This window comes from Schistocerca americana, chromosome 4 (genome assembly GCF_021461395.2).
Source record: "Schistocerca americana isolate TAMUIC-IGC-003095 chromosome 4, iqSchAmer2.1, whole genome shotgun sequence".
Lineage (NCBI taxonomy): Eukaryota > Metazoa > Arthropoda > Insecta > Orthoptera > Acrididae > Schistocerca > Schistocerca americana.
In genome coordinates, this window is record NC_060122.1 from 784,582,828 (window position 1) to 784,608,954 (window position 26,127).

The 26,127-nt window shown below is 39.5% G+C and overlaps 1 protein-coding gene and 1 pseudogene across 6 annotated transcripts in view; both read left to right on the forward strand.

Annotated features, from left to right (window-relative positions):
* Positions 1 to 26,127, forward strand: part of LOC124612273 — a 136,176-nt gene that overhangs the window by 96,585 nt on the left and 13,464 nt on the right. For all 6 annotated transcript variants that reach the window (XM_047140371.1, XM_047140372.1, XM_047140374.1 and 3 more), the window contains 2 exons: positions 12,956 to 13,108; positions 22,785 to 22,927. In XM_047140371.1, the coding sequence (XP_046996327.1) occupies positions 12,956 to 13,108; positions 22,785 to 22,927 (296 nt within the window). The remainder of the gene's footprint in view (positions 1 to 12,955; positions 13,109 to 22,784; positions 22,928 to 26,127) is intronic.
* LOC124614522 lies at positions 21,963 to 22,033 on the forward strand (annotated as a pseudogene).

Genomic DNA, 26,127 nt, shown 5'->3' on the forward strand with positions numbered 1-26,127 from the left:
ACGCGCAGTAGATGGGGTTCCTATCTCCCACTCACATCCAAAATATCGTCTGTTCGACACGGTGGAAGGCAGAGTGGTTCTAGAATTTTCACCGAAATTCTCAAAGCACTACATCCTGTGTCCAGGCAGTCCTACGGCATGCTACCACCAGAACTGACTTCAACTGGCCTTTGATTTCATCACAGTGAGTTTACATCTATTGCCACCTGGTGGTGGTGTATGCTACAGTTGAGTCACTAGCTCTGGACAGTTTTGACAGCAATGACATTTTTGCACCACTGATTTGCCAAATATGAGTCTTAAATTGGGCAATCAAATTCATTTGTTCCAGTTGGACTGACAGATAGTTGTTAAAAGGTCTGCAAAAATACAAATGTCAGCTTCAGACACCTTCAGTCACACAACTGAAATATTTTGTGGCAGCATGGAGCTTTATATGAAATAGTGGCCATGAGCATGGTTTTTCTGTCAGCTTTTTGGAGGAAAAGTCCTAGTTCCCCCCCCCCCCCCCCCCCCCCCCCCCCCCCGTTAAAACACTGCTGCAGAATGCACGTACAGAACAGGCTTAAGCATATGAATAGATCACAAGGGGACCTCACCAACAGAATGGGCAAATAGTGGATTCCATCCAGTGTTCATCTGGCTCAAAGTGCAGTACTTGTACTTCCAGATGGGAATGCTGTGCCTTCCGGAACCATTACATCAAATTCCATTTTGGCAGTCTGGAGTTCATCAGGTAGTAGATGCTGTAATCGTGAGAAGGTTGAATGTAGTATGTGTGTTGTGCTCTGCCCTTGTGGCTGAAATTAGCGAGTGGCCTCTGCGTCATGAGTGCACGTGGGAATACATGCCGTGCCTAAGCCTATGTCACCTAAAATCTAAGCAGTTAGCATATAGGGAATTTCCTCTGCACATGCTTAGATTATGGGTTGTGTAGAGATGACGCAAGAAGCATGAGCGTAGGACATTGGCAAGGCAAAATACCATCTAGAGTCTACCTGTTGCGGAGGTGGCGTTTGTACTTGTGTGTTGTGGCTTGGCTCCGTGGAAATCTAAATACCAGCAGCAGCAGTTGAATGAAGCTGACGATAAATATCTCTAATGTTCTATTTTGAGATTCACTTCAGATATGTTGTTCTGAGAAATAATAGATTCGTCAAGTAACATTGTAAATGTTAAATGTGAGAACAAACAAATATGGAAGTGTTTGCTAAAAAAGACAATCATGTCTTTTCGTAGCAAGTTAGTGTAGATGTGAGTGCTCTTACAGCTTTCAGCACTCTGCACCCAGAGATGAAATCACATGGTGCAAGGAATGGCAACTGCATGGTCTATGAGAAAGGGACCGTAAGAAAGTACTCAAGGTAAAAGTGCTCGTGAACATCAGGGAGACATCATGAGTGATGTTGTTGGTTCAGTTATGACTCATAACTTGAGCCCCATGATACTTCTGTGTGCCTGCTTCCAAAGTATCTATCGTGGTAACACTCCTCCCTGACTGGTGTGGGTGAGAATCATGTACTGCTCAATCCATGAGATCTGATACATTCCCTTTTCTTACAAACTATGATTGGGCATCTCCATTTGTACACAGATAGCCACATCCTGGTGCACGAGCTCACATAGCTGTGATGTTAACTTCTCCATAGATTCATTATGACCTGCTACAAGTGATAAATACCTATAGACTGGCAAGATCAGAAATTTTGTCCAAATTTTCAGCCTCCATGTGCCATACAATCTCTTCTTCCAACTGCACGTAAGTGTCCTCCTCTGCAGGCTTCATGAACCCATTACTCATTCTGGCAATCTAATTGTAGCATCATATGACTAGAAATTTTTATTTATTATTATTTTTTTTTTTTTTTTAATCTGATGTTATACTTGTTACAGTGAAATGGCTCTTGATGTGACTGGACCCTAGGATGGAGCAGGCAGTATAGAGTGGCAGTGCTTTGAAAGCCATATGATGCAATTGCATCCCTTAACCACATAAACATTGTGGTTGTGGCAGACCAGCCTTCCCCTCAAGGAAGGTAGTGGCTGGCTCAAAGGGTCTGTCACTGTGCAACTTGTCTTGCATCTATTGTGCTGATTTGTTGCTGGCTTAGATGCATTAGTGTGTGCTAAAAATAGTGCTTGATCTTGGAGCAATCTTGGCGATTCTGTTGTCGCTGATGATTCTGCACGATTGTACTGACGTACCTGTCAAAGATGTGTTCTCAGCTGCTTCAAATTTGCGTCTGATAGTGGCGGGGCATCACTGTTTACAGCTTGCAGAATGTCAGTACCTGTTTTGTAGATAGCTGGCACTCTTGACTGAGAGACAAGAAATATGCAGTATTTGTGCAATATACGTACAGTTTGTCATTTGTGTAGGTCATTATTTGTGTGATAGAAATATGCATATACCATATGTATTAGCACACAGATCTACCGTGGAACTCGTAATATAGTAACATCTATAACTAGACTGTGGACAGGTCACTGATCAGGTGCACCCTGATGTCCTTTCTGCAGGCAGTCTTCTTTAATACCAGGTAAATCTCTGTTGTGGGTTCTGTAGCGTGGTGTGGTCATCATTTTACCTTAGCACTGTTTTGTTCTGTTCTGTCGCAGAACGTTAGTATTAGTAGTGTTTTCCCACCAGACCGCTGCATTAATAAAATCTACTTCTCTAATTGTAAGTCCAGCAACATCACCTTAAACATGAATTTTGAGTTTGTGCTGCTTCACAAATAAGCCATTTGCTAAATCAAGAAATGCAGTAGTGACATGTAAGTGCTTCAAACTGTCAAAAATGGAGTCCTTGTCGACAATAATGTAACACTGAATTGTACAAATATTTGGAAGGCTAGTGGTGTTCACCACGACCACACCATACGCAAGCAGTTCTTCAAACCTCAGCGCCAAAGGCACATCACGTCTATATGGTTCCACGAATGTAAGTGCTCGTCCATCCCCTGATTTTCATCAAAATGTGTTAACATATATAAAAATGGCCCCTCATTCAAAACTAGCCCACAGGTCATAAGACAATCACTTTCCATGTTATTACTAGTGTTTTAAAATTTATCATATTTTATTTTTACAATGACTACACAGAAAATATATTTGTACAAGTTCGAAACTTTGCCAGAAATCAACGGAAGTGTTATGGTCACAAAGCACATCAAAGATAAGAGATGCTTGTTTCTGTAGTTACGCTGGACATGTTGCAACCGCAGCAGGGTTGCATAGGCCACCATCCGTTAGTTGCTTTTCGCCCACCACTGGTGTGCTGGCAGCCTGCTTCACCGTTCCTTCTTGTAACTATTCACATAGCCTGCTCATAGCCTGTCTCCCACCCCCTTCCCCAAACTTGCACGGTACTATGGTCACAGCAATAAGAGTAACATGCAGTGAGCCATTCGTAAACATACTTACTAATGTGTTCAGCTGCTTGCAACAAAGGTAAGCTACAGTTTCTTATGTATTTCTGTGCATGTGTAAGCATTTAATTCAGAGACAATTTTGTCAGAATTGCTTTGAAATATCAGTTGAAGATTTTTCAGGAATCATCTAATCATTTTGAAAAAAATTAATTGAACTGAATGGCTGTGCGGTAGAGAATAACACTGACGAATTGGAAAATATAAACAACATGTAATCTCTTTGGCTTTCTCGGTGTGGCTGATTAATGGTGTGTAACCTTGGTTTTTCACCACCACACGTGGCATGCACCGAACATGTTTCAATCAGGAGTAATGGAAGAGTGAAGTCTTATGTCTGCACCTCATCACTTCAGTGGAATCTCAAAAATGTAGCACAATGGTATGCCATCTCTTTCTACATAAATCTGGGTGAGAAAGTAACATGTAGGAAGCTTCAGCAGGGTTTCGAAAACAAGGTTTTGTCAAGGGCGCAAGTGTGAAAACAAGGTCTTGTCCAGGGCACAAGCGTTTCCCGAACACAAAACCAGCATCAAAGATAAACACTCCAGAGGACGACTATCAGTAGCATGAAAAAATGACAACACAGCCAGAGTGAATGAACATATGTGAGCTGATCAACAATTAAATGAGAGAATGATTACAAACCAACTGAGCATTAATCAGAAAACTGTTCATCTGATGTCGACTGAAAATCTTAGAATGGGAAAACTTTGTGCCAAAATGGTTCCCAAAAATCTCGCAAAGCAACTAAAAGACCAACGGAGACGTGTGGATGCTGATCTGTTGGAATAGGTGGAATTGAAACCAGAATTACTGAACAGAGTTGTCATTGGTGTTGAAAGTTGGTTTTTCCAGAATAATCCCTAGACAAAACACCAAAGCTCGTAATGGTGTTTGAGGGAACTGCTAAGACAAAAAATAGTACGCATGTCGGTCAGATGAAATTTATGCTTGCATGTTCAACTCCATGGGTATTGTGCATGAAGAGTAGTTACCTCCAGGACAGTCGGTAAATTAGTGTTACTACAAATTAATTCTGTAAACACTTAGAAAACAAGTCTGCTCGCACATTGCTAACAACTTGATCCTGCATCACAATAACGCACCATCTCATACTGCCTTGTCTGTTGAGCAGTGTTTGATGACAAAGTACATTGCAGTGCTAGCACAACCACCATATTACCCCAACATCGCTGTGTGTGATTTTTGTCATTGAGCCTTTTATTATGGCAGGCATGCTCGTAGCATTCCACGCTGAGGCAGCTTTCGTTATGGCTGTGTTGCTCGCCAAATGCTGGTGCCTGCATTCCAGCCTATATGAAATGCTTATCAGGGTTTTTGAAAACTATAAAGTGAAAAAAAAAAATGATTCTTGCACATCTTACAGTCTGATATCTTCACTTGATAAAGTACTAACATTGTTACTTATTTCAGTTCCAGAATAATTATCCTTGTGAGCACCAAGTGTTATGCCTAAATGGCAGTGAGATGAAAAACTCTCCTTTTACACAGTAGTAATTAACTATAGAAAACTGGTGATCGGCCAATTACGCATTAGTCAAATAACTGAGCAGACAACCACTCCCAGGTTCTTTGACAGTATGATGATGCACCGTCACTGCCCCATGGTTGGAAAGGCCACAATGATGCAGAGTAGATCTGCAACACTCTTAAGGTTTTCCATGAATCACAAGTGATGGCCAGGGCACAAAATCAAAGTAACACCGATAAGATACAGAACAGAAATCAACAAGCCAGGGAAAAAGTCTCTCATAAGTGTCAGTATGACAGCCACATGACACGGAGAACCACAACAGTTGTGTGGACACCTGAGCACATGAGAAGTGAAAGAGGCTAAGAAAATCACCCACGGCAGACGAATCCTCATTAATTGCAAAAGAGTGACCCACTTAAAGGATATATTGGTCAGCCAACTAATGGTCATGTGCAACCAGTCCTGTGCGAAATAAACCTGGCACAACGTACGAGTAACTTGTTGTAATGAAATTAAGTAACAGGAAAATAATATTGCACTTGATTTAAAGATATTACACAAGTCAGTCCGAGATACAAACAATTGTTCATTGCAACAAATGTATAAACCAGGAATGAACATGATTTCCCAATTTGCTATGAATCCCTCCCATACATCTGACCCTAAGTGCAGACCTGTCACTTTGTCTTTTCAACAGTGTCAATGCCAAATTAACTGAAGCAATTGCGTGACATCACATATTTGTAAAATTGCATTTCCCACTTCTCTGATCAACGAAGCTTCATTTCTCTTCCTCCGGATTCAGTGGCGCCTCTAACATAGAGTATCAAGAAAGGCATTAAGCATTTCTGATGGTAAGGTCCATTCATCATCTCTCAATGCACTATGTGCCTCTGTGTGAATATGTGTGAGAATGAGTTTGTCGGTAAACAAATGGCATCACTTGAGAGCAAATATCTGGTACCGCCCCTTTACGTGTATGGAAAAGGACAAGATGTTCTATTACTAATGGGAATTATTTCCAACTTTATTCCATCAGTGGGTTCTACCTCCTCAGTGACTGTCAAATTAATGAGAAAGCTTCTTTTACTTGAATTCAGTCGCCTTTTAGCATGTACATGATTGCGAAAGGTGCTGCAGCTCCAGTCTCGTATCTACATTGCAGCAACATACGCAGTAAAGGTTACAGTCGATCTGTAGTAACCAGCAGCACTTGGTATAGTCAGTGGGAGAAAAAAGTCATGTCGGCAGTTTTTGGCATTTATTATTTTTTCTCAAAAACTATATAATCAACAGTGTTGACGTCTATTTGAATATGAACTACACTAAGAAAAATTACGTTACAAACATTCGTCCACCTCCGTAAACCATTAGGAGAGAGGTTAAAATTTCCTGTCGGCAATTATAGTCTTAAAGAATCAAACTACCATGTATAAAACAGCTTCCAATTTCTGATTACTTTAGAAATGAGTTAAAGTATTAGATATTTGACATTAACAGTCCAGCCATAGGCAGTGTGAATGTGTGCATTCTGCAATTTTTTTCCGTGGGCACTGCTGTTATTGTGTTGGATGAAATTTCTGCACCGTTTGTGCGTTGGAAGTTGCGATTTTCCTATTGACTTACTTTTGCTCTAGAACATCTTGGGCTGTTGTTTTCCCCTGAGATCTTTTTCTGTTGCTCTGGAACATCGGTGGTCACTATTTTACTATTTAATCCTTTTCTTTTATCTGAAAAATCTGGAGCCGCATTTTACACATTCTCCTGTTTCACTTACACACGTATCTTCTTGTGCCAGCTTTTTTTTAACCATACTCTTGAGCTCGTGTATGGAACCTTGCTTAAAGTTACACAAAACTCAGAAAAATTGTCAATAAATTTGTTCTGCTTTCATAAGAATGAACCTAGTTTTCACATTCCTACATTATCATTATTAAATTTTAATTAAAACCAACTCTTTAAGTTTTTGGTTTTCTTGTTACACTCCAATTCTGTCCTTAAAACATTCTAATTATTGAATAAAAATGTCCCAAAAGTTTGTTTGGAAAAGTCCAAAAATTGCATGCGGTTTGGTGGTTAAGTATGTAAAGGTAAATAAAGTTTTGAAAAGGTTTGAAATTACGTGTAAAGTTGTCGAGTGCTCTTTTTTTCATAAACTGGATGAATGTAGTCTAGATACTTGTCACTGAGTTTTGCTGCCTCAAGATACATACACAATTTCTAACTGTAATACTTGTCTTACTTTCTTACATTTAATGTAAGACTATACCTCTTAATTAGGAAATTATGACACATTTTAAATTTTCAGGTACGTCAGTACTAATATAAAGTATTGAAAATATTGCTTATATAGGTAACCTGTAATGGGGATTTTCAGTAATTGTCTGCATGGCTCAAGAGGTACTTAACAAGTGCTACAAGAGACAGCCATCACCACATAGGCAAATCACACACCTGGCACCTCTTGGTTCTGGGCAGTAGACAGTTCTCATAAATATGGACCACATTTTGCTTCCTGTGCCCACATCCATCAGCACGTTATATTCATATGCCAACAGTGTTACGAGCTGGGTAAACTGGCTGGGCTGATAGCAGGAAATTTAAAGGGGGAGGAACTTCATCTCATGGTGGAAGCTCTTTTTTAGTGTAAGATCAGTGTCCAGTGGGAAACTCTGCCAGGCAAGTACTAAAGATGTTAAAAAATATTTTGTGTAATGTAACATCTTGTACAGACATCTTTTATTAACCTGACACGTTCCATATCATTACGAATTGTCGTATTCATGATCTATGGAACAAGTATTAATCTAATCTAATCTGCTAAGGAGAATGCTGTCAACCAGTGACTATATTGCTTCCACCTTGTACTGGCCAAATGGCACAAAGGATGTACCTACAACCAGCTCAGTGAAGTTCATGAAATTATGCTTGGATCATGGTACAGCAAGTTCCATTGAGAAGACAACATTCGAACTTGGCAGTCACTATTTACAGAGAACTAGGACATGCATAATTACTTTGTCATATTGACAATAGCATGAGACTGAGAAGTTATCTATCTAGATAACTTTGTATTATATTTAGGACATAAAGTGCCACACATCAAACTGTTACCAACAATTAAGTAAAGTATATCACTCTTCATAAATGTTCTTGATCATTTATTATTGTGTTGCCCATTTCTGCTGTAGTGCTGTCCTGACAGGGAAGTTAGTTAATAGGGTTAGTGTGCAATGGCCACTCATTGTTATGGACTGTAGCAGTAAACATGATTTTTTGCTACTGTCTATGTTTGGGCTGAAGGAATATTAACATTAAGTTATAACATCCCTACACTAAATTGGTGTGATGTTAAATTCTAGCTATGCTGTCATGTTCAAATCTAACCAATACCTTTGCAATCGGAATATATTGCGAAAGAAATGTCGGGTATGATTTTATTTAAATACTGTTGCTGTTTGCTTCCCTCACAGCTATGTAAATTGTGGTATTAAGTCCAAATCTAACCACCAACTTGGGAATCAGTACCAATTCCAGAAAAAGAAACTATGGTGTACACCTCTTGATAGCATCTTCCTGCAAATCAGAGTTATTGTAATTTTTTATTATCAACAATGCTTCAAAACTTGTTTGTATTTTTTCTAAGTCATTACCATAGCTCTTGTTTATCATTGTCATTGTAACTATGAACAGTGTTACATACAATATAGTTACTGCTAGATTGGTAGTGTTAGGAGAAAAAGCACTACTAGCATGAGACTCAAGAAAGTTAACTGCATAATGTTTGTAAACACCATTTGAAAGCTGATGCCTTTCTAGTGTCAGTTTAAGTGTATCGTCTGCCCTTGTCCCCCAAATCTTCCCTCATCAAATATGGTGGGATGTTCGTAATCATGGTAACACACAAGTGAGGGCAAATTGAAGTGTGTCTACAAAAAATTGAAGATCCAATTAAGAATGTGGCAAAGAGCAGGAAGACTCTAATTTTGGGAATGTAAAAGTGAGGTTCTACTGTGTGGTACTGGCTCTTTAAGGTCAAATAAGTTTGTCTCGTGATGATTTGCGTGGATACCATTACATCCTACTTCTTTATTTGTAGTTACTTTATAGAGCACTTTCTGACAATTGTCCAAGTCAGTGTCCAACATAATTTATTTGGAATAAATTCTGTAGCCTAGAAATATATAGTTAATCGGAGTAATGAATGCTGTTTAAAATTTCAATATTTCATAATAAGTCACGAGTAGAATAGTTAATGTGAAGTGCCTTCTCTGATTTTGTATGTTGTCCATGATCTTCCATGTATAAGCGCAGTGGTTGTCCATTGCTTGACATATTTAGACTTACATAATAAACATCTTTATAATTTTAAAATATTGTTTGTAGTATTAAATTGTTACAGCTGGTGGTTTTACAACTGATACAGAAGAGCCCTTGTTAATGAATTATTAGCACAATGGGATTGTGCATGTGTTCTGATCCAGTATAATGATTGCTGAGATACGATGTGCAAATCTGGATGGCACTGAAGGTTGGGAGACAAGTTTTCATTGGATGGGTGTGGGTCTGGTGCATGTGGTGGTAATTCATGACTAGATTCACACTCATCCTATGAGAATTGTCAACATCGTCTTTTACTTGACTGAATTGTACATGCCTTTCCAATTTGGTTGTTACATGTTTTCCTGCAACATTTCTAGCATTGTTAACTAGTAAAATAATAAATTTGAAACTGCAGTTGTAAGCGCTTGAACATTAATTCCATCACTTCAACGTCTCAAGTTTTACAGAGAAAGACAAAAAATGACACATGCTAACAAAAAATGACACATGCTATTGTGGAATCAGATTCCTTCATCCTGCAAAATAGCAATAAAAGATTGGATGACACAGTGTAGTTGAATTTTTTCTCTTCTATCTTGCTTGGCTTATCACTGTTGAGGTTTTTTACTTTACTCCTACACACTAATTTCCTCAAATCCTATCCTCTCTTTGCTGAATGTAAGGTTCTAGTGCTGAAAAATAGTGTGTGTTTCGTAGTTTAATTTTATTGTTCATGTGATTGATGTTGCTATGCCTTGAAAGGTGCTGCATAGTAGCCAAAGAATATCACATATGCTCATGTGAAAATTATTGGCTTTCATTTCAAGCCAATATTAATTATATCTGTACATACAATAATGCTACTTTTTGCTTGTATTAGTAATATTGCAATACTTTAACAGTAATTTTTTTGCAGCATTTTTAGCTACCTTGCAACTTCGAAGTGATAAAGGTGTTAGTGATGAAGTTATGTATTTGTCCCATAGGTAGTTTGCATGATTATGTGGAGTGAGTGAGTGTGACAATATCTACACATGGTATATATGTATGGCTTCATTCTGGCTATTTATGTGACACTAAATAGCACAGTGACTTATATGTAGTAATCATAGTCATACTAAATCTTGTTGACAAGTTACAACAGTGCACATAAAATTTTACTGTACACCACATACTACCAGTATTTTACTAAATATTCCTATAGGGAGTCAGAATTGCCCAGGAGAAATAATTTTAGATTATTGGTGAGATTGAAAATCCACTTCAGTTGCAAATGATAATTTTTTTTTTTACTTCATGATTAGTTGAAGAGCCCTGTAACCCAATCATTGGGCATTGCATTAACATTACAGGTAAAACCTTGGTTAACAGCTACTTGCTCTCATGGTTGAAGCCATGGGTGTGGGATGGGTGGGCCAGTTAATTGCAAAACCTGCAAGTCATGGCTATGTGACATTAGGAACAGCAATTGAAAATGCTACGCTGAAGGGAGACACACACCTTAGATCAAAATCAGAAATACAAAGATGCACATGTATGTGCTGCAGCAGCGAGAGGGGCACCTGCTTTACCAGTGCACAAGGAACTAAATGGTGAGGCCTATTGACTTACTAGCTGGATGTGGTGGCCCAGGTGATTGACATAGGAACTGGTGTGAGTGATGAAAAGAAAACCACAAGAATTATGAGTACAGGACTGTCTACTTACATTAATATTAAGACCCAGATAATAAAAATGAGGCAAATAATAGATTAGATATCATTATTGTTCTTCGTTGCTTGTCCAAGATGCTGTATCATATACGGCTACATGTTGAACTGCTTCAGAACCACAGGCAGCTTTAGTAGTGGGTAATGGGTAATTCCCATTTTTCTTCTAGTGCTGCATGTGTGCTATGCTTCAAATTATGATGGGTTCTTTATAGGGGGAGAAGTTTTGCATTAGTGATAAAGTAAAAAATAACAAGAAATTGTCTATTTTTACAAACTGTTGTGTAACTTGAAATTTCACGCATTCTCTTGTAAAAATGTTAATTTGAAGGCAGCAGTTTCTTATTATTACTAACTGATAGTTATTTAATGTTGAAATTGAATCTTGACTATTTTCTCATAACACTTACTTCGTGTCTAACCATAAAATGACCACTCCTTTCCCATGTAAGAACTGAACCTGACCTCAGACTACACTACAGATTAAGTTGTCACCAGAACCATCATTTCAGAAAATAGTATTGTACAAACATTGAAATAAACATTCTCAGTGTTCTGTTGTACCACCAGAATCATGCTCTGTGACTGATTAAAGAAGCACATTTGGGCATTTATACTTATACTTGTCTACAACAAAGACATGCAGTTTGTGTGTCACGTTGTCCAAATGCCTATGTGTTTGAAGAGGCCCTTACAGGGAGGTGGACAAAAATATGAAAACATTGCGAGTAATGCTTCCTTGGCTGTAGATGCAGATGTTAGCCATGCCTGCAGTTGGTGCTGTTGTATTTCACCAAGAACTGCGCCTGTGCAATTCCATCAATAGGTTGAAAATGCCAGTCATGGTCAGGACAGTGTTCTGTGTAGTGAGTGCATTATGCCTGAGCTAAGTGAATGTGAACGTTGGCAAATTGTGGGTGCTCATTTAGCGGGTCCTTCCATAACAAAGGGTGGGCCCCATTGTTTCTCTGCAGAGTTGCATTACTTCCAAGGATTATCTGATCATTTTGGCTGTCAGGTCCATCCTTGGGTACAATATTTGTTTCCCCATGTGGTGCTGCACTCAAAGACTACAGGACCCCTGTTCACACAGCTTCCATTGTTCAACATTGGTGTTGGGAGCACCAGGATGATTTGTCACATCTCCCTTGGCCACCATCACCAGATGTCAATAAAATGGGCCTACAATACCAACGTTAGGAAGAACAGTGCATGATTGCTATCTACCTCCCTCACCCTTATCTGAACAACTTGCTGCTGTTTCGCAGGAAGAATTATGAGATTCCCTTAAATCATATTGGACCTGTACTTCCGCATTTCAAAACAAGTGGATTCTGTTTTGAATGCCTACGGTTTTCCTACACCGAATTAGGCATGCTAATATATTGTGCATTGGTGTTTACACTTTTTTTTCTCCACACCCTGTACAAGATGACGGGATGAGAACCACTTATTATTGTGACTGATCATTTCTGTGCAGTCTAAACTTTTTCCTCTGAAGATTATAACATAAGGCAATGATGAGTGGAAATATGTAAACTGTTGATTTGCTTATTTGCCAAATTAGAAACTATGCATAGAGCAAAAGATGCAGAACATAGTTATTTAAGAAACTCTGGAACACGTTCCTTCTAATTTTTAAAACACTGGTTTGGTATTTGGGAAGCAGGCTTCAAACACCTGCCTGACCACGCAGATTTAGATTTTTCAGTGGTTTCTTTAAACCCTTAAGTCAAATGCTGGGGTGGTTCCTTTGAAAAACCAGATGAGGTCCTTCTTCATACCTTTTGTTTCTTAATGAAGTTGAAGTTCCATCTTCCTTTGTTTTATAACATGCACTGATAGAATTAGTTACTGTTGTTTTTTTAGTCAGTAAGTGTAATTTGTAATATTCTACAGGTCTAAGCTGATCAAATTTGAAATCTAAGAAAATATTCCAATGCAAGTATAATTTGTGGCCAATGGATGTTTATTTGGATACATTTTTGTTACAGTTATCATTTGCTTTGGCAGTAGCAGAGATCACTCTGGAATTTGAGCACAGAGATTTACACTGGGGTAATGTGTTAATAAAGAAGACATCAGCAAAGCATATTACTTTCAAATTAAGTGGAAAGGAATTTTCAGTTCCATCAAATGGAATACAGGTATGAAAGAATCAATATTTTATGAATAGTGCAATGGTAAATGTGTAAATCTGAGAATGTCTTAAATGAGTTTCAATGAGTGGTTGGAATTTTAGTGCTTAAGATTTCTTTAAGTGATACTAAATGGTAGGGAATGTATGTCAGTGTTAGCATGTTGAAGGTTTAAAGTAATAGCACTACATGGTGTGGTAACATCTTGACCCTCAAAGGTTGGTGTGCTGTTGTTGAATTGCATGTTTCTGTCAGCCTCTTAGCCCTGACTTCCACACACCTCATGCCAACTCTTTCATTTTCATAAATGTAGTGTCCAGTCATCCATAGTGTGATTTTAGAATGTGCACCTTGGACCAGAAAAGTAAGGTTTAAAAAATTGTATTTTGTCTCTAAGTATGGATTCCTTGTATCAGTTTTGTTCTGTTGTCCTTCATACATCACTAAACTCCAGTAATTCGGTTTATTGCCACACGTGGGTAGGAGCCGTATGTTAATTCATTGTGAAAACAGAAATGAACCACCAAAAGTGAAATTTCTAGGAAAAGTGATAACTTAATCATGATGAAGACTCTGCACTGATTCTGCTCGTAGTAAAAAAGGTCAACGCAAACTGTTCAGCAATGACAGGTATGTTTTTCTGGTTGCTGCCGATATTAGTTAACACACACATTACATGCAGCAGAATAGCAGTAGCTGTCATGTACATATACTACATTGTCATGTTAGTAATCTTTTATCAGATATTAATATTGATGAATAGATAAGTTGTTCTTAGGTCAGCATAGATTTTCTTTTCCGTGATATGGTCTCTGAAATACGGGGTCATCTTTGGATTTTACAGTACGCAGATAATAGCATCAGATGTGGGAGAGGAAGTTTTTGCTACTTTCCTCTGCTTCTCTCCTCACGGCAGTCTTTGTATGGGATGAAGTACACTAACATGAAGTACACTAACATGAAGTACACTAACATGAAGTACACTAACATGAAGTACACTAACATGAAGTACACTAACATGAAGTACACTAACATGAAGTACACTAACATGAAGTACACTAACATGAAGTACACTAACATGAAGTACACTAACATGAAGTACACTAACATGAAGTACACTAACATGAAGTACACTAACATGAAGTACACTAACATGAAGTACACTAACATGAAGTACACTAACATGAAGTACACTAACATGAAGTACACTAACATGAAGTTCAGACAGCCAATATATAGAGAGACTTTCTATTGTGGATCACCTGTGCAGTGGGTTTATTTGTATTTGCTGTATTACTTTCATTTATTTTTTTGTACTTGTCCATAAAACACCAAAAACACCGATATCCTAAAATTACAATCAGTTCTGATGATACACTTGAGAGTCCAATGTTCGATAGTCACAATGGCACAGTTATTTGCTACAAGCAAATCTTCCGGATTACAGAGTTCATTCAAACCAACAATTGTTCAGAATCCTGTCTAGCCTCACATTGACAAAGTTTGTAGGTGGTGTTGTCTTTGGTGGCAAAGGTTAGCCAGTGTGGTTTTCTTGGTTTCCTCAACATTGTCTAGTGATGACAGTCTTCAAGGGGGCATCTTACTTAATGTGTTAAACTATAGCTTTTCATTAATTTTTTTTTTTAATTTTTATTCTGAATGCTCAATTGACATTCATTTTGTGCAAACATTGCTCAAGTCTGTGTGATGCATCGCCAATATAGGTCATACCTGCAAACTCCCCTTTTAGGAAAATAGTTCTTCACACATTCACACACTCTCTTTACTAAATAAAAACATCATCTACGTAATGCTTATAGTGTGTAGTTTTCTTATTAAGTGTTTTATAGTTGCAAAAACAAAACAAAAAATTCTCTCGGGTAATTAAAGAAAATTTCTACTTGCATACTTCTTAGACTTGCCTATAGTGATTCATTCTTCCTGGTAATCAATTTTCGCATTAACTGCAAAATAATATGTAAAACACAGCTCTAATAATTCTGCCAACTTCATTATTTCACCAGCTTGGTTATTTCACCAGCTTGGTTATTTCACCTGCTTGGTTATTTCACCTGCTTGGTTATTTCACCTGCTTGGTTATTTCACCTGCTTGGTTATTTCACCTGCTTGGTTATTTCACCTGCTTGGTTATTTCACCTGCTTGGTTATTTCACCTGCTTGGTTATTTCACCTGCTTGGTTATTTCACCTGCTTGGTTATTTCACCTGCTTGGTTATTTCACCTGCTTGGTTATTTCACCTGCTTGGTTATTTCACCAGCTTGGTTATTTCACCAGCTTGGTTATTTCACCAGCTTGATTCTCACCTGTACTGGGCCGCCGACCGGTGTGGCCGAGTGGTTCTAGGTGCTTCAGTCTGGAACTGCGCGACTGCTACAGTTGCAGGTTCGAATCCTGCCTCGGGCATGAATGTGTGTGATGTCTTTAGGTTAGGTTTAAGTAGTTCTAGGAGACCGATGATCTCATGTGTTAAGTCCCATAGTGCTCAGAGCAATTTTTGTACTGCGCTTTTTAAATAACCGTTTCTGTAGGATGATCTGTATACTTTCTTTCACAGGGACATTAGTGTAAATAGTGGCAGTATCTAAAAATGCCAAATTAACATCATCTGGTAGTTTGATAACTGTCAAATATTTTATGAGCTCCTACTTATATTTTACATGAGTAGAATGTTCGAATGTGTATGTTTGCTTCAATTTCTTGTTCAGTATTTTATTTAGTTTATAATTTGGGGAAGTAATGTTAACAGTTGGTCTAATTGCTTTATTTTGCTTATTTTTATTTGGGAAGTTATAATGTACTAAGGGTTCAATGTTTTAACGGCTTTCTGTTCTTTGGGTCAGGAGGAGGGTTGTGTTATCAGGAAAATACTGCATTTACCAGATTTCGACAATTTGTCATTCAAACAATCAGGGTCGTCCCATATTCGCAGATTAAAGTATTGCTGCTGAGGTTAATGTTTCTAAGTATATAATGGTCCTCTACATTTACAGATGAAGCTTTGGCTATTCAGGTCACGTGCAGATTTATTTTGAAGAATTTGGTAAGGCAGGGCTGGGCAAATGATGCTCACCTTCGAACAGGCTCGGGATTTCCCAATACGCCGAAGCACTCGGTTTCAGTGTTGACGTTGCTCGAGCAATCATTTGACATTTGCAGTACTGACGTACAATCACTTAACATTGACTCCCTTGGCACTACTGCAAGGTATATGCGAGAGGCTATGAACTATGCACCACAACAGTCCACAGCTCTGCTACAAATTTGATAATTTCGTGAAAAGTGTGAGAAGCACAAAATTCAATTGTCTTACAAATTCTTACTGAATTTGAACAAGTTTGCAATAAAAGTTCTGACATGTAAACATTCTGCAAACTTTAAAGTAAAGGTAACATTCAAAACTGGAAATGTTGTTCTTCCAAAAAATTACTTGGTTCTTAACTCGGATCAATATTTCATTTGAATTTTAGTGACAGTAATTAGAACATGATGTTAACATTCAGATAAACAAGGAAAATTTATTGAGAATGAAATGTTCAACAAACTAGATAGATCATATTGCCTATTTGTTGCGAGAATAAATTACAGCGGCAAAACACGTTTGTAGATGCTGCCAACAGACATCAGTAGATCGCGGTATAAGGGCATTTCGAGAATTGGGCTGAATCGTGATTATTATCTTTTGTTTATGCACGAGTTGGTTTTGTGACATGTCACTTGCACCGCAGATGATTCGGCAGTCCGTGCTTCACAGTTGCTCAAGCACAGCACTATCGGGGACAAGAATAGTGAGCAGGCAGCAAATTAAGTCGTGTTGCCAACCATGGGAATGTGCACTGCATACGTTGGCTATTTAGGAACATCTGCCACATTTAAAGTGCAGTTTGCCTGAATCCATTGACAAAATTGGACAAATGCTCAACAAGACTACTCATTTATGCAACATACAATCATCTAGTGACCTGCCTACACTGTGAAGCTTTCTATGTGGGAATGACCAGCAACAAACTGTCCATTTGCGTGAACGGACACAGGCAGACAGTGTTTGTCGGTAATGAGGATCACCCTGTGACTAAACATGCCTTGGTGCACGGCCAGCACATCTTGGCACAGTGTTAAACCGTTCGGGTTACCTGGATACTTCCTGCTAACACCAACCTATCAGAACTCCGGAGATGGGAACTTGCCCTTCAGTATATCCTCTCTTCCCGCTACCCACCAGGCCTCAACCTCAGCTAATTTCAAGTATCCGCCACTCGTACCTTACCTGTCATTTAACAACATCTTTGCCTCTGTACTTCCACCTTGATTGACATCGCTGCCGAAACTCTTTGCCTTTACATATGTCTGCTTGTGTCTGTTTATGTGTGGATGGATATGTTTGTGTATACCTGTCCCTTTTTCCCCCTAAGGTAAGTCTTCCCGCTCCCGGGATTAGAATGACTCCTTACCCTCTCCCTTAAAACCCACATCCTTTAGTCTTTACCTCTCTTTCCCTCTTTCCTGATGAAGCAACTGTGGGTTGCGAAAGCTTGAATTTTGTGTGTGTGTTTGTGTTTGTTAGTGTGTCCATCAACATACCAACGCTTAAGTTTGGTAAGTTACATCATCTTTGTTCTTAGATATATTTTTCCCATGTGGAATGTTTCCCTCTATTATATTCATATCATTAATTTGAACCCAACAATTACATTTGTTATTGTCACTGTTACATTTCGAAATGTTTTCTGTCATCTAACTTTCTCTTTTGGTTTGTGCAAGTAGTCTCACTTTGTATTCACCTTCTCCTTTTTACCATAATCTACCATACAATTTTATCCTGCCTGTATATACTCAATACTACGTAACTCACTTCCGAACCATAACCAAAAAATTTTTTCCGCTTTCAACACTACCGCTGCTATAAAATCAACCATTCCCAATTCACAAACAGTTCCTTTCACCTATTAAATAACCATTTCAGCTAGTTCTAACAACTTTCGCTTTATTTCCGTTTCTGTTTTTCCCACATCACTGATCATTTTTAACCGGTTCCCACAGGTTTTAACGTCATTAATTCTTCATCAGACACTTGTTAGCCTCATTTTCATAATCTGCCACCACAAAGCCACTTCTTTTAATAAATTTACACAGGGTTTTTTCGGAATTTTCCAAATTTCTCCACCCTTTAACGTGTTTTGGAGTCAACACAACCACCTAACATTTGTGCACATCGTTGTTTACCAACCCAAGTTCACCACAGGATCATCATAGCTCAGCTTTAACCAACACTTTTTCAACTTTTTCCACATCAGATCTCCAGTTGCTATCTAGTTCACCTTTATCTCTCCCCATATATTTTTATTTTCATTTTCATTTCAGCCTCATGTTACACTTTCCACCTTCTAATACCATGTCACCCTCACAACGACCCCATTAAGTTTTATTTACATTCCCTCCGCAAACAGGCCTTCGCCCTAGCCAGATTACACTCCCATATTTTATTTTCTCAGGCTTGTCTGACATTTGGCATTATCCCCAAAGACCTCACACTTAAAGTTCCCATCTCTGGCTGTAACCCTTCTTTCCATCACTCCCTATACCAGTTCCAAACTGAACAATCCATTGCCCTCACCCACCTAATCCTTCACCTACACATCAACTCAGCCAATGAACACACCCGTCAACTCCTATCCTTAATAAAAGTCCTCAATCTTTCCTCTCCCACATCCACACCGGCTGTTCAGAGCATCCTCCTACAGGCCAACCGCAAATTAGAACAGCATGCCACCCTCCACCTCAAAAAACTATCCAATCTCCTGATTTCCCACCTCCGGAAAGGCAACTCACTCACCCTTCACAACCTTTCCAGCAAACCTCAACCTCCTCTCATTGCACACAGACCCAGTCTCTCCCATCTACTCAGTCTCCCACTTCCAGCTCCACTCCCCCCAAAACCTCAAAATTCCAATCTGGAACCACAACACCCTAATTCAGTGGCTAACCTTTCCTCCAAACCTCTCTCCCAATCCGAAACCTCTGTCCTATCCAAAGGCCTCACCTTCAGCCCCACTCCCAGACTCAACCAAACAGCCCTTGTCAAAGATTTACTGTCCTACACCCGTACTCTCTGCTGGAAAGATCACTTTGCCACGAAGAAAAATGATTCTAATCCTACTCATAATGATCCAACTCCCCAAGACACTATCCAAATTGAACCCTGCCTGGAACAGTTCCATCCTCCGTCACAGCGGGAGCCACCTCCTCTTCCTCAAAATCACCCTCTCCAAACCTTCCAGGAATTTCTGACTTCCAGCCTTGCCTCTCAATCCTCCTTGAAAAACCTTAATCACACTCCCAACATCACCACTGCTGAAGCGCAAGCTATCCGTGATCTGAAGGCTGACCGATCCATCGTCATACTTCTGGCGGACAAGGGTTCCACGACCGTGGTACTTCATCGTTGGGAGTATGTAGCTGAGGGACTGTCAGCTTTCAGACAACACTACATACAAAGTTTGCCAAGGTAATCCCATTCCTGATGTCTAGGCTGAGCTTCCAGGAATCCTCAGAACCTTAGGCCCCCTACGAAACCTTTCACCTGACTCCACCAACCTCCTGACCCCACCGACACCCCGCACCCCTACCTTCTACCTACTTGCTAAAATTCACAAACCCAATCATCCCGGCCGCCCCATTGTAGCTGGTTAGCAAGCCCCCACAGAACGTATCTCTGCCTACGTAGATCAACACCTTCAACCCATTACATGCAGTCTCCCATCCTTCATCGAAGACACCAACCACTTTCTCAAACGCCTGGAATCCTTACCCAGTCTGTTACCCCCGGAAACCATCCTTGTAACCATTGATGCCACTTCCTTATACACAAATATTCCGCACGTCCAGGGCCTCGCTGCGATGGAGCACTTCCTTTCATGCCGATCACCTGCCACCCTACCTAAAACCTCGTTCCTCATTACCTTAGCCAGCGTTATCCTGACTCACAACTTCTTCACTTTTGAAGGCCAGACATACCAACAATTAAAGGGAACAGCCATGGGTACCAGGATGGCCCTCTTGTCCCCCTACCTATTCATGGGTCGCTTAGAGGAAGCCTTCTTGGTTACCCAGGCCTGCCAACCCAAAGTTTGGTACAGATTTATTGATGACATCTTCATGATCTGGACTCACAGTGAAGAACTCCAGAATTTCCTCTCCAACCTCAACTCCTTTGGTTCCATCAGATTCACCTGGTCCTACTCCAAATCCCATGCCACTTTGCTTGACGTTGACCTCCATCTGTCGAATGGCCAGCTACACACATCCGTCCACATCAAACCCACCAACAAGCAACAGTACCTCCATTATGACAGCTGCCACCCATTCCATATCAAACGGTCCCTTCCCTACAGCCTAGGTCTTCGTGGCAAACGAATCTGCTCCAGTCCTGAATCCCTGACCATTACACCAACAACCTGAAAACAGCTTTCGCATCCCGCAACTACCCTCCCGACCTGGTAGAGAAGAAAATAACCAGAGCCACTTCATCATCTCCTCAAACCCTGAACCTCCCACAGAACCACCCCAAAAGTGCCCCACTTGTGACAGGATACTTTCCGGGACTGGATCAGACTCTGAATGTGGCTCTCCACCATGGATACGACTTCCTGAAATGAGATCCATCCTTCATGAAATCCTCCCCACTCCACCAAGAGTGTCTTTTCGCCGTCCACCTAACCTTTGTAACCTCTTAGTTCATCCCCATGAAATCCCCAAACCACCTTCCCTACCCTCTGGCTCCTAGCCCTGTAACCGCCACCGGTGTAAAACCTGTCCCATGCACCCTCCCACCACCACCACCACCACCACCACCACCTACTCCAGTCCTGTAACCCGGAAGGTGTACACGATCAAAGGCAGAGCCACGTGTGAAAGCACCCACGTGATTTACCAACTGACCTGCCTACACTGTGACGCATTCTATGTGGGAATGACCAGCAACAAACTGTCCATTCGCATGAATGGACACAGGCAGACAGTGTTTGTTGGTAATGAGGATCACCCTGTGGCTAAACATGCCTTGGTGCACGGCCAGCACATCTTGGCACAGTGTTACACCATCCGGGTTATCTGGATACTTCCCACTAACAACAACCTATCCGAACTCCGGAGATGGGAACTTGCTCTTCAGTATATCCTCTCTTCCCGTTATCCACCAGGCCTCAATCTCCGCTAATTTCAAGTTGCCGCCACTCATACCTCACCTGTCATTCAACAACATCTTTGCCTCGGCACTTCCGCCTCGACTGACATCTCTGCCCAAACTCTTTGTCTTTAAATATGTCTGCTTGTGTGTGTGTGTGTGTGTGCGCGCGCGCGCGCGCGTGAGTGTGTACCCGTACTTTTTTCCCCCTAGGGTGGGTCTTTCCGCTCCTGGGATTGGGGTGACTCCTTGCCCTCTCCCTTGGGACCCACATCCTTTCGTCTTTCCCTCTCCTTCCCTCTTTCCTTGTGGGGCGGCAGTTTGTTGCGAGGGCTTGAGTTTTGTGTGTATGTTTACACACACAAAGATGATGTGACTTACCATACGAAAGCGCTGGCAGGTCGATAGAAACACAGACAGACACATACACACACACACAAATTTCAAGCTTTCGCAACAAACTGTTGCCTCATCAGGAAAGAGGGAAGGAGAGGGAAAGACGGAAGGATGTGGGTTTTAAGGGAGAGGGTAAGGAGTCATTCCAGTCCCGGGAGCGGAAAGACTTACCTTAGGGGGAAAAAAGGACAGGTATACACTCTCGCTTGCGCGCGCGCCCACACACACACACACACACACACACACACACACACACACACACACGCAGACATTGACAAGATCAGCATGGTCCCTGCACAAGGTTGACATGCAAAATCATGAAGCATTCCACATTTTTAAAAAATAATAGTAATACTAATAATAATAAAAAGGTGGGGCCAGTCACGTACTTAAGAGTTAATCACGTTGTGATGTTGTCGACGCTCACCATGGCGTATGACGGGAATGAAATGAGGTGTGGCCATTAGGCAAAATTGTGTCTATAAACAAAAGAATTTTTTTTCCTGTTGCTTGCTCAAAGCTAGTTTATCAGAAGCCTCCCTTAGCATACGTGACGAGGCTACAGTTTTGTGGACCTTAATCGCAGATCCTTTTGGTCCAATAAATCAGCCAGACACAGTAGAACACGATACACAAAAATTAGCACCATCAATCACACCATTGCAATCGCAATAACATCACATCGCAGACTCGTAGTTGAAATACAGAACTAGAGGCAACTAGTGGTGTAAGTGTGTACTGTTGATTGTTTAGGTGTAATATTAAAATTCTCATAAATTAGAAATTTTGGATAGAACTTCATATTGTATAAGTTCAGCTCCTTTATCCTTGTTTACTTATATGGTTTCCAGTTGTCTCGTATCAGTTTTGTAGACACTTGAATTAACATATCTTCGTCACAAGTAAGTAAATAATTAGTTAATGTTAGATGCTTGTCTTGGAAGCCTTTTTTGAATGTAAAACAGATGATCAGAACACATTCATGCTGTAAGCCGTCTGTAATCCTTTTAGTATTAGGCTCTAATGATTATAATTGATATTAATGTTGGGCTGACTCGTCACTGTTAAAATTTTGTTCACTGTTGCAGGTCACAGTTATAGATTACACTTTATCAAGAATGTCATATGGTGGCTGTTGCATTTTCAATGATCTGGCTGTGGACCCAGACCTCTTCATCTCACAAGGAGATTATCAGTTTGAAGTGTACCGCTTAATGCAAAATACTGTGAAGTTAGTATTCACCGAATTTATCTCTGTCTTTCTCATTGTATCAGTAGAAATTTAATGCTATTAATTAGAATCGCGACATACCTGAGCTCTAACAACTTAGACTAGTAGAAAATACTGTATGTAATGCATGTAACATGCCAGTACGTAGCATGATTTCAAATTCACTCATTAGTTGTCTTTAGCTCAGTGTGTCATTTCTGTTTTAGTTAAACAGTGTATCCTAGCTAACATGTTGTGACTAGTTTGTGACATTAAATATTTAATTGTGCTAGGACTTTTCGTGTTAGTAAAGTTGTTTACTAAGATCATTTACATTTTGGGCAAGTTACCAAAGAGGAAGACTGAGACTGACTGCGTGAACGTCATGTAAATAAAGGAAAAGGTTGGAACGAACATAATTTTGAGTGTATAATTTTCAATACAATAGGGTCCGCAGCTGTGATAAATTTTTTGAATAATTTCTTGAAGCCTTCAGCTACCATTTTCTTTATTTCCTGTACAATTGTCAATTTCGGCCTTAGCCCATTTTCAAGTTTCTAAAACAGTAGTTTCATACAGTGGATTAGTAACACTTGTGCTATTGATATAGAAACAAGTCATATCTGTAGATATACTAGGCGCATTTAACTTACTTTATGGATGGTTTTTTTTTTAACAGATTGGCATATACATCGTTGCTCGTATGACATCAAATCATGCTCATAAATTAGTTCGGGTGTTCACGCTATTTTAGGAGCATGCTACTTTCGAGCAGTTGTGGCAAAGCTCTTATATGTAATGTACTTAACCCTAGGAAGATTATAATTATCTGTTGCCAAAAAAATCATCCATAAAGTAAGTTATAATGCGCGTAGTATATCTACAGATATGACTTCGTTCATATATCAAAAACACAAATCCCACTAATGTAGCCACTGTGTGAAATTTACATTTTAGATACTTGAAAATAGCCTAAGGCCAAAATTGTACAATCGTACAGGAAATACAGAAAATGGCAGCTGAAGGCTTCAACAAAACATTCAAAAAATAATTTTGAGTGGTTGGAAATAATTATAATCAGGAATGCCAAAGTGCCTGAGGTAGTTCAAAATTGGGATGTGCTTTACAGGTCTGGAAATTCACTGCAGAAAACTCGAAGAAATTGTTTAAAATACAGAAAGAAAGACCAGTACTTATCATGTGTCACAATTATTAATACTATCAATAAAATAACTTAAAATATTGAAAGAATACTAGTGACCTTTTGGAATTTTATGCCATTTCTTCATGGATGAAAAATTCATCAATTGGAGGGGTGAAATATCAGTTGACACCCCAGGATAAGGAAACGACTAAATGGGCGTGGAAGAGGCCATTTACCCCAAGTCATTTGTTACTTCTCAGAAGTACAACAATCTTTTATTGCAGATACTAAAAACACTAATAAAATAGAAATGATTCAGGCAGTTACTCAAAAATTTCTTCAATTGAACCAATGATTAGTAATTAGTCAATTTAAAAACAAATAAAATGCCCCAATTACGAAGAACTTTCAAGAAAATAATACAATTGCATATAACGTGCACGCCGTTAGCACTGGGCAAGCAACGACAGCAATGTTGCTAAAGATTATAGTTCCAACATTTGGCTGGCCAAAAGGGGTGTTTGACATTAATAAATATAACTTAAACAGGATATATATGCTCGGGGAAAAACCCGGGAATGTTTTTATCCGAGAGAAAAAAGTAAAAACAGGAATTTTTTAGAATTCCGAGAATTTTTCATTGTTTTAGTCTTCAGTTCAATTTTTGTAATTTTGACTGTTAAGAACTGATAGTCTAACAAAGAATTCAACTGTGTTGCACTACTGCAGTAAACGACAGAATAAAACCAAAATAAAACTCGAGTTGCAAACGAAATGCGCCATTTACAACAACAAAACACAGTCCACACACATGCGCCTGCTAAAAGCAAAATGTGTCAGCTGCTTTAAGACGGAGGTTATGGAGTACTTCATAACAGCAAATTGCTTCTGATGAGAGTGACGTCACAGTTGTTCACATTAAGTGCATTTTGATCAGTTGTCAAAGAGATCATGTGCATGAGCAGTTGAGTTGCGTATGAGCAGTACCTTCTCCTGCTTTTGGCTGCAGTAGTAGCAGGAGGCAGTCACGCCACCCACAAACATTTTTTTAGCATACCCAACCTGCCAGATGTATGGGTTGTAGTGGGAGGGGGATAGTGACCCGTGTTTATGTCTGGTGATTTTACTGTTTCATTTACATTAACAGTTCAATCGTCAAACAGAAACAAAACGGATTTCTGTGACCGCGAACTATCAAGTGATTTATTATATATTCACATAATTATGGAAGGCTAAAATATGTTATTGGTTTCAGGTGTCTGATTTTCTTTCCATGTTTTTGGCAGTCAAGCATTAATTGCCTTGCACAAAAATGAAGTTATTGTTGTTGATTTGCTAAATGAATGTGGTTTTCATTAATCTTTCCTGCAGATGCAGTCAGTTTATAAGAAACGAAATGTTTCATTCCACATTATGGACTAGGTTCACTCGATTTCAAGTGCACATGTTAATCTTCTGGCACGTATGGCATTATGCCATAATAAAGAACCAAACATGAGACAATACAGTACTGGTACTCTTAGAAAATTTGCATCCCAAAAAGCTCACTGGAAAGCTTAATATCAGGTTGTGGTCTACTTCATTGTGAATCTGGGCGTATGAACGTGTCCTTTATGCCGAATCATGCATTTTAGTGTGGTTTACAAAATTCCTATGATCTTGGAGTATCCTCCGATGTCCTGTTTCTTTTATGAAGTCATGGAAGTTTTCTTAATGCTATATGTGTACGAACATATGGGCTTCTTTAGACATCGTAGCTGCCCATGCGCGGTAACACCTGCTGTCTGGCGCACTCTGGCACCTGCTGAAACGAACCCATGTCTAAGAGGTCGCAGGAAAATATTGCAAATGGTTCTTTGAATAGCATTATTTTCAAAGTAAATTTCTTTTTACACAAGACGAATTATGTTACGTTTGAGAATGTGCAATGAATTTCTTAAATCACAAACTCTCATTTAAAATGTAACACTTTGAGTACCAGCCACTTAGAATGATTTTGAGCTCAGAAGACAAGACATTGTCATTGTTTAAATTTTTAATGTTTGTGTGATGTATGATGTATCTTAGTGTAACACAC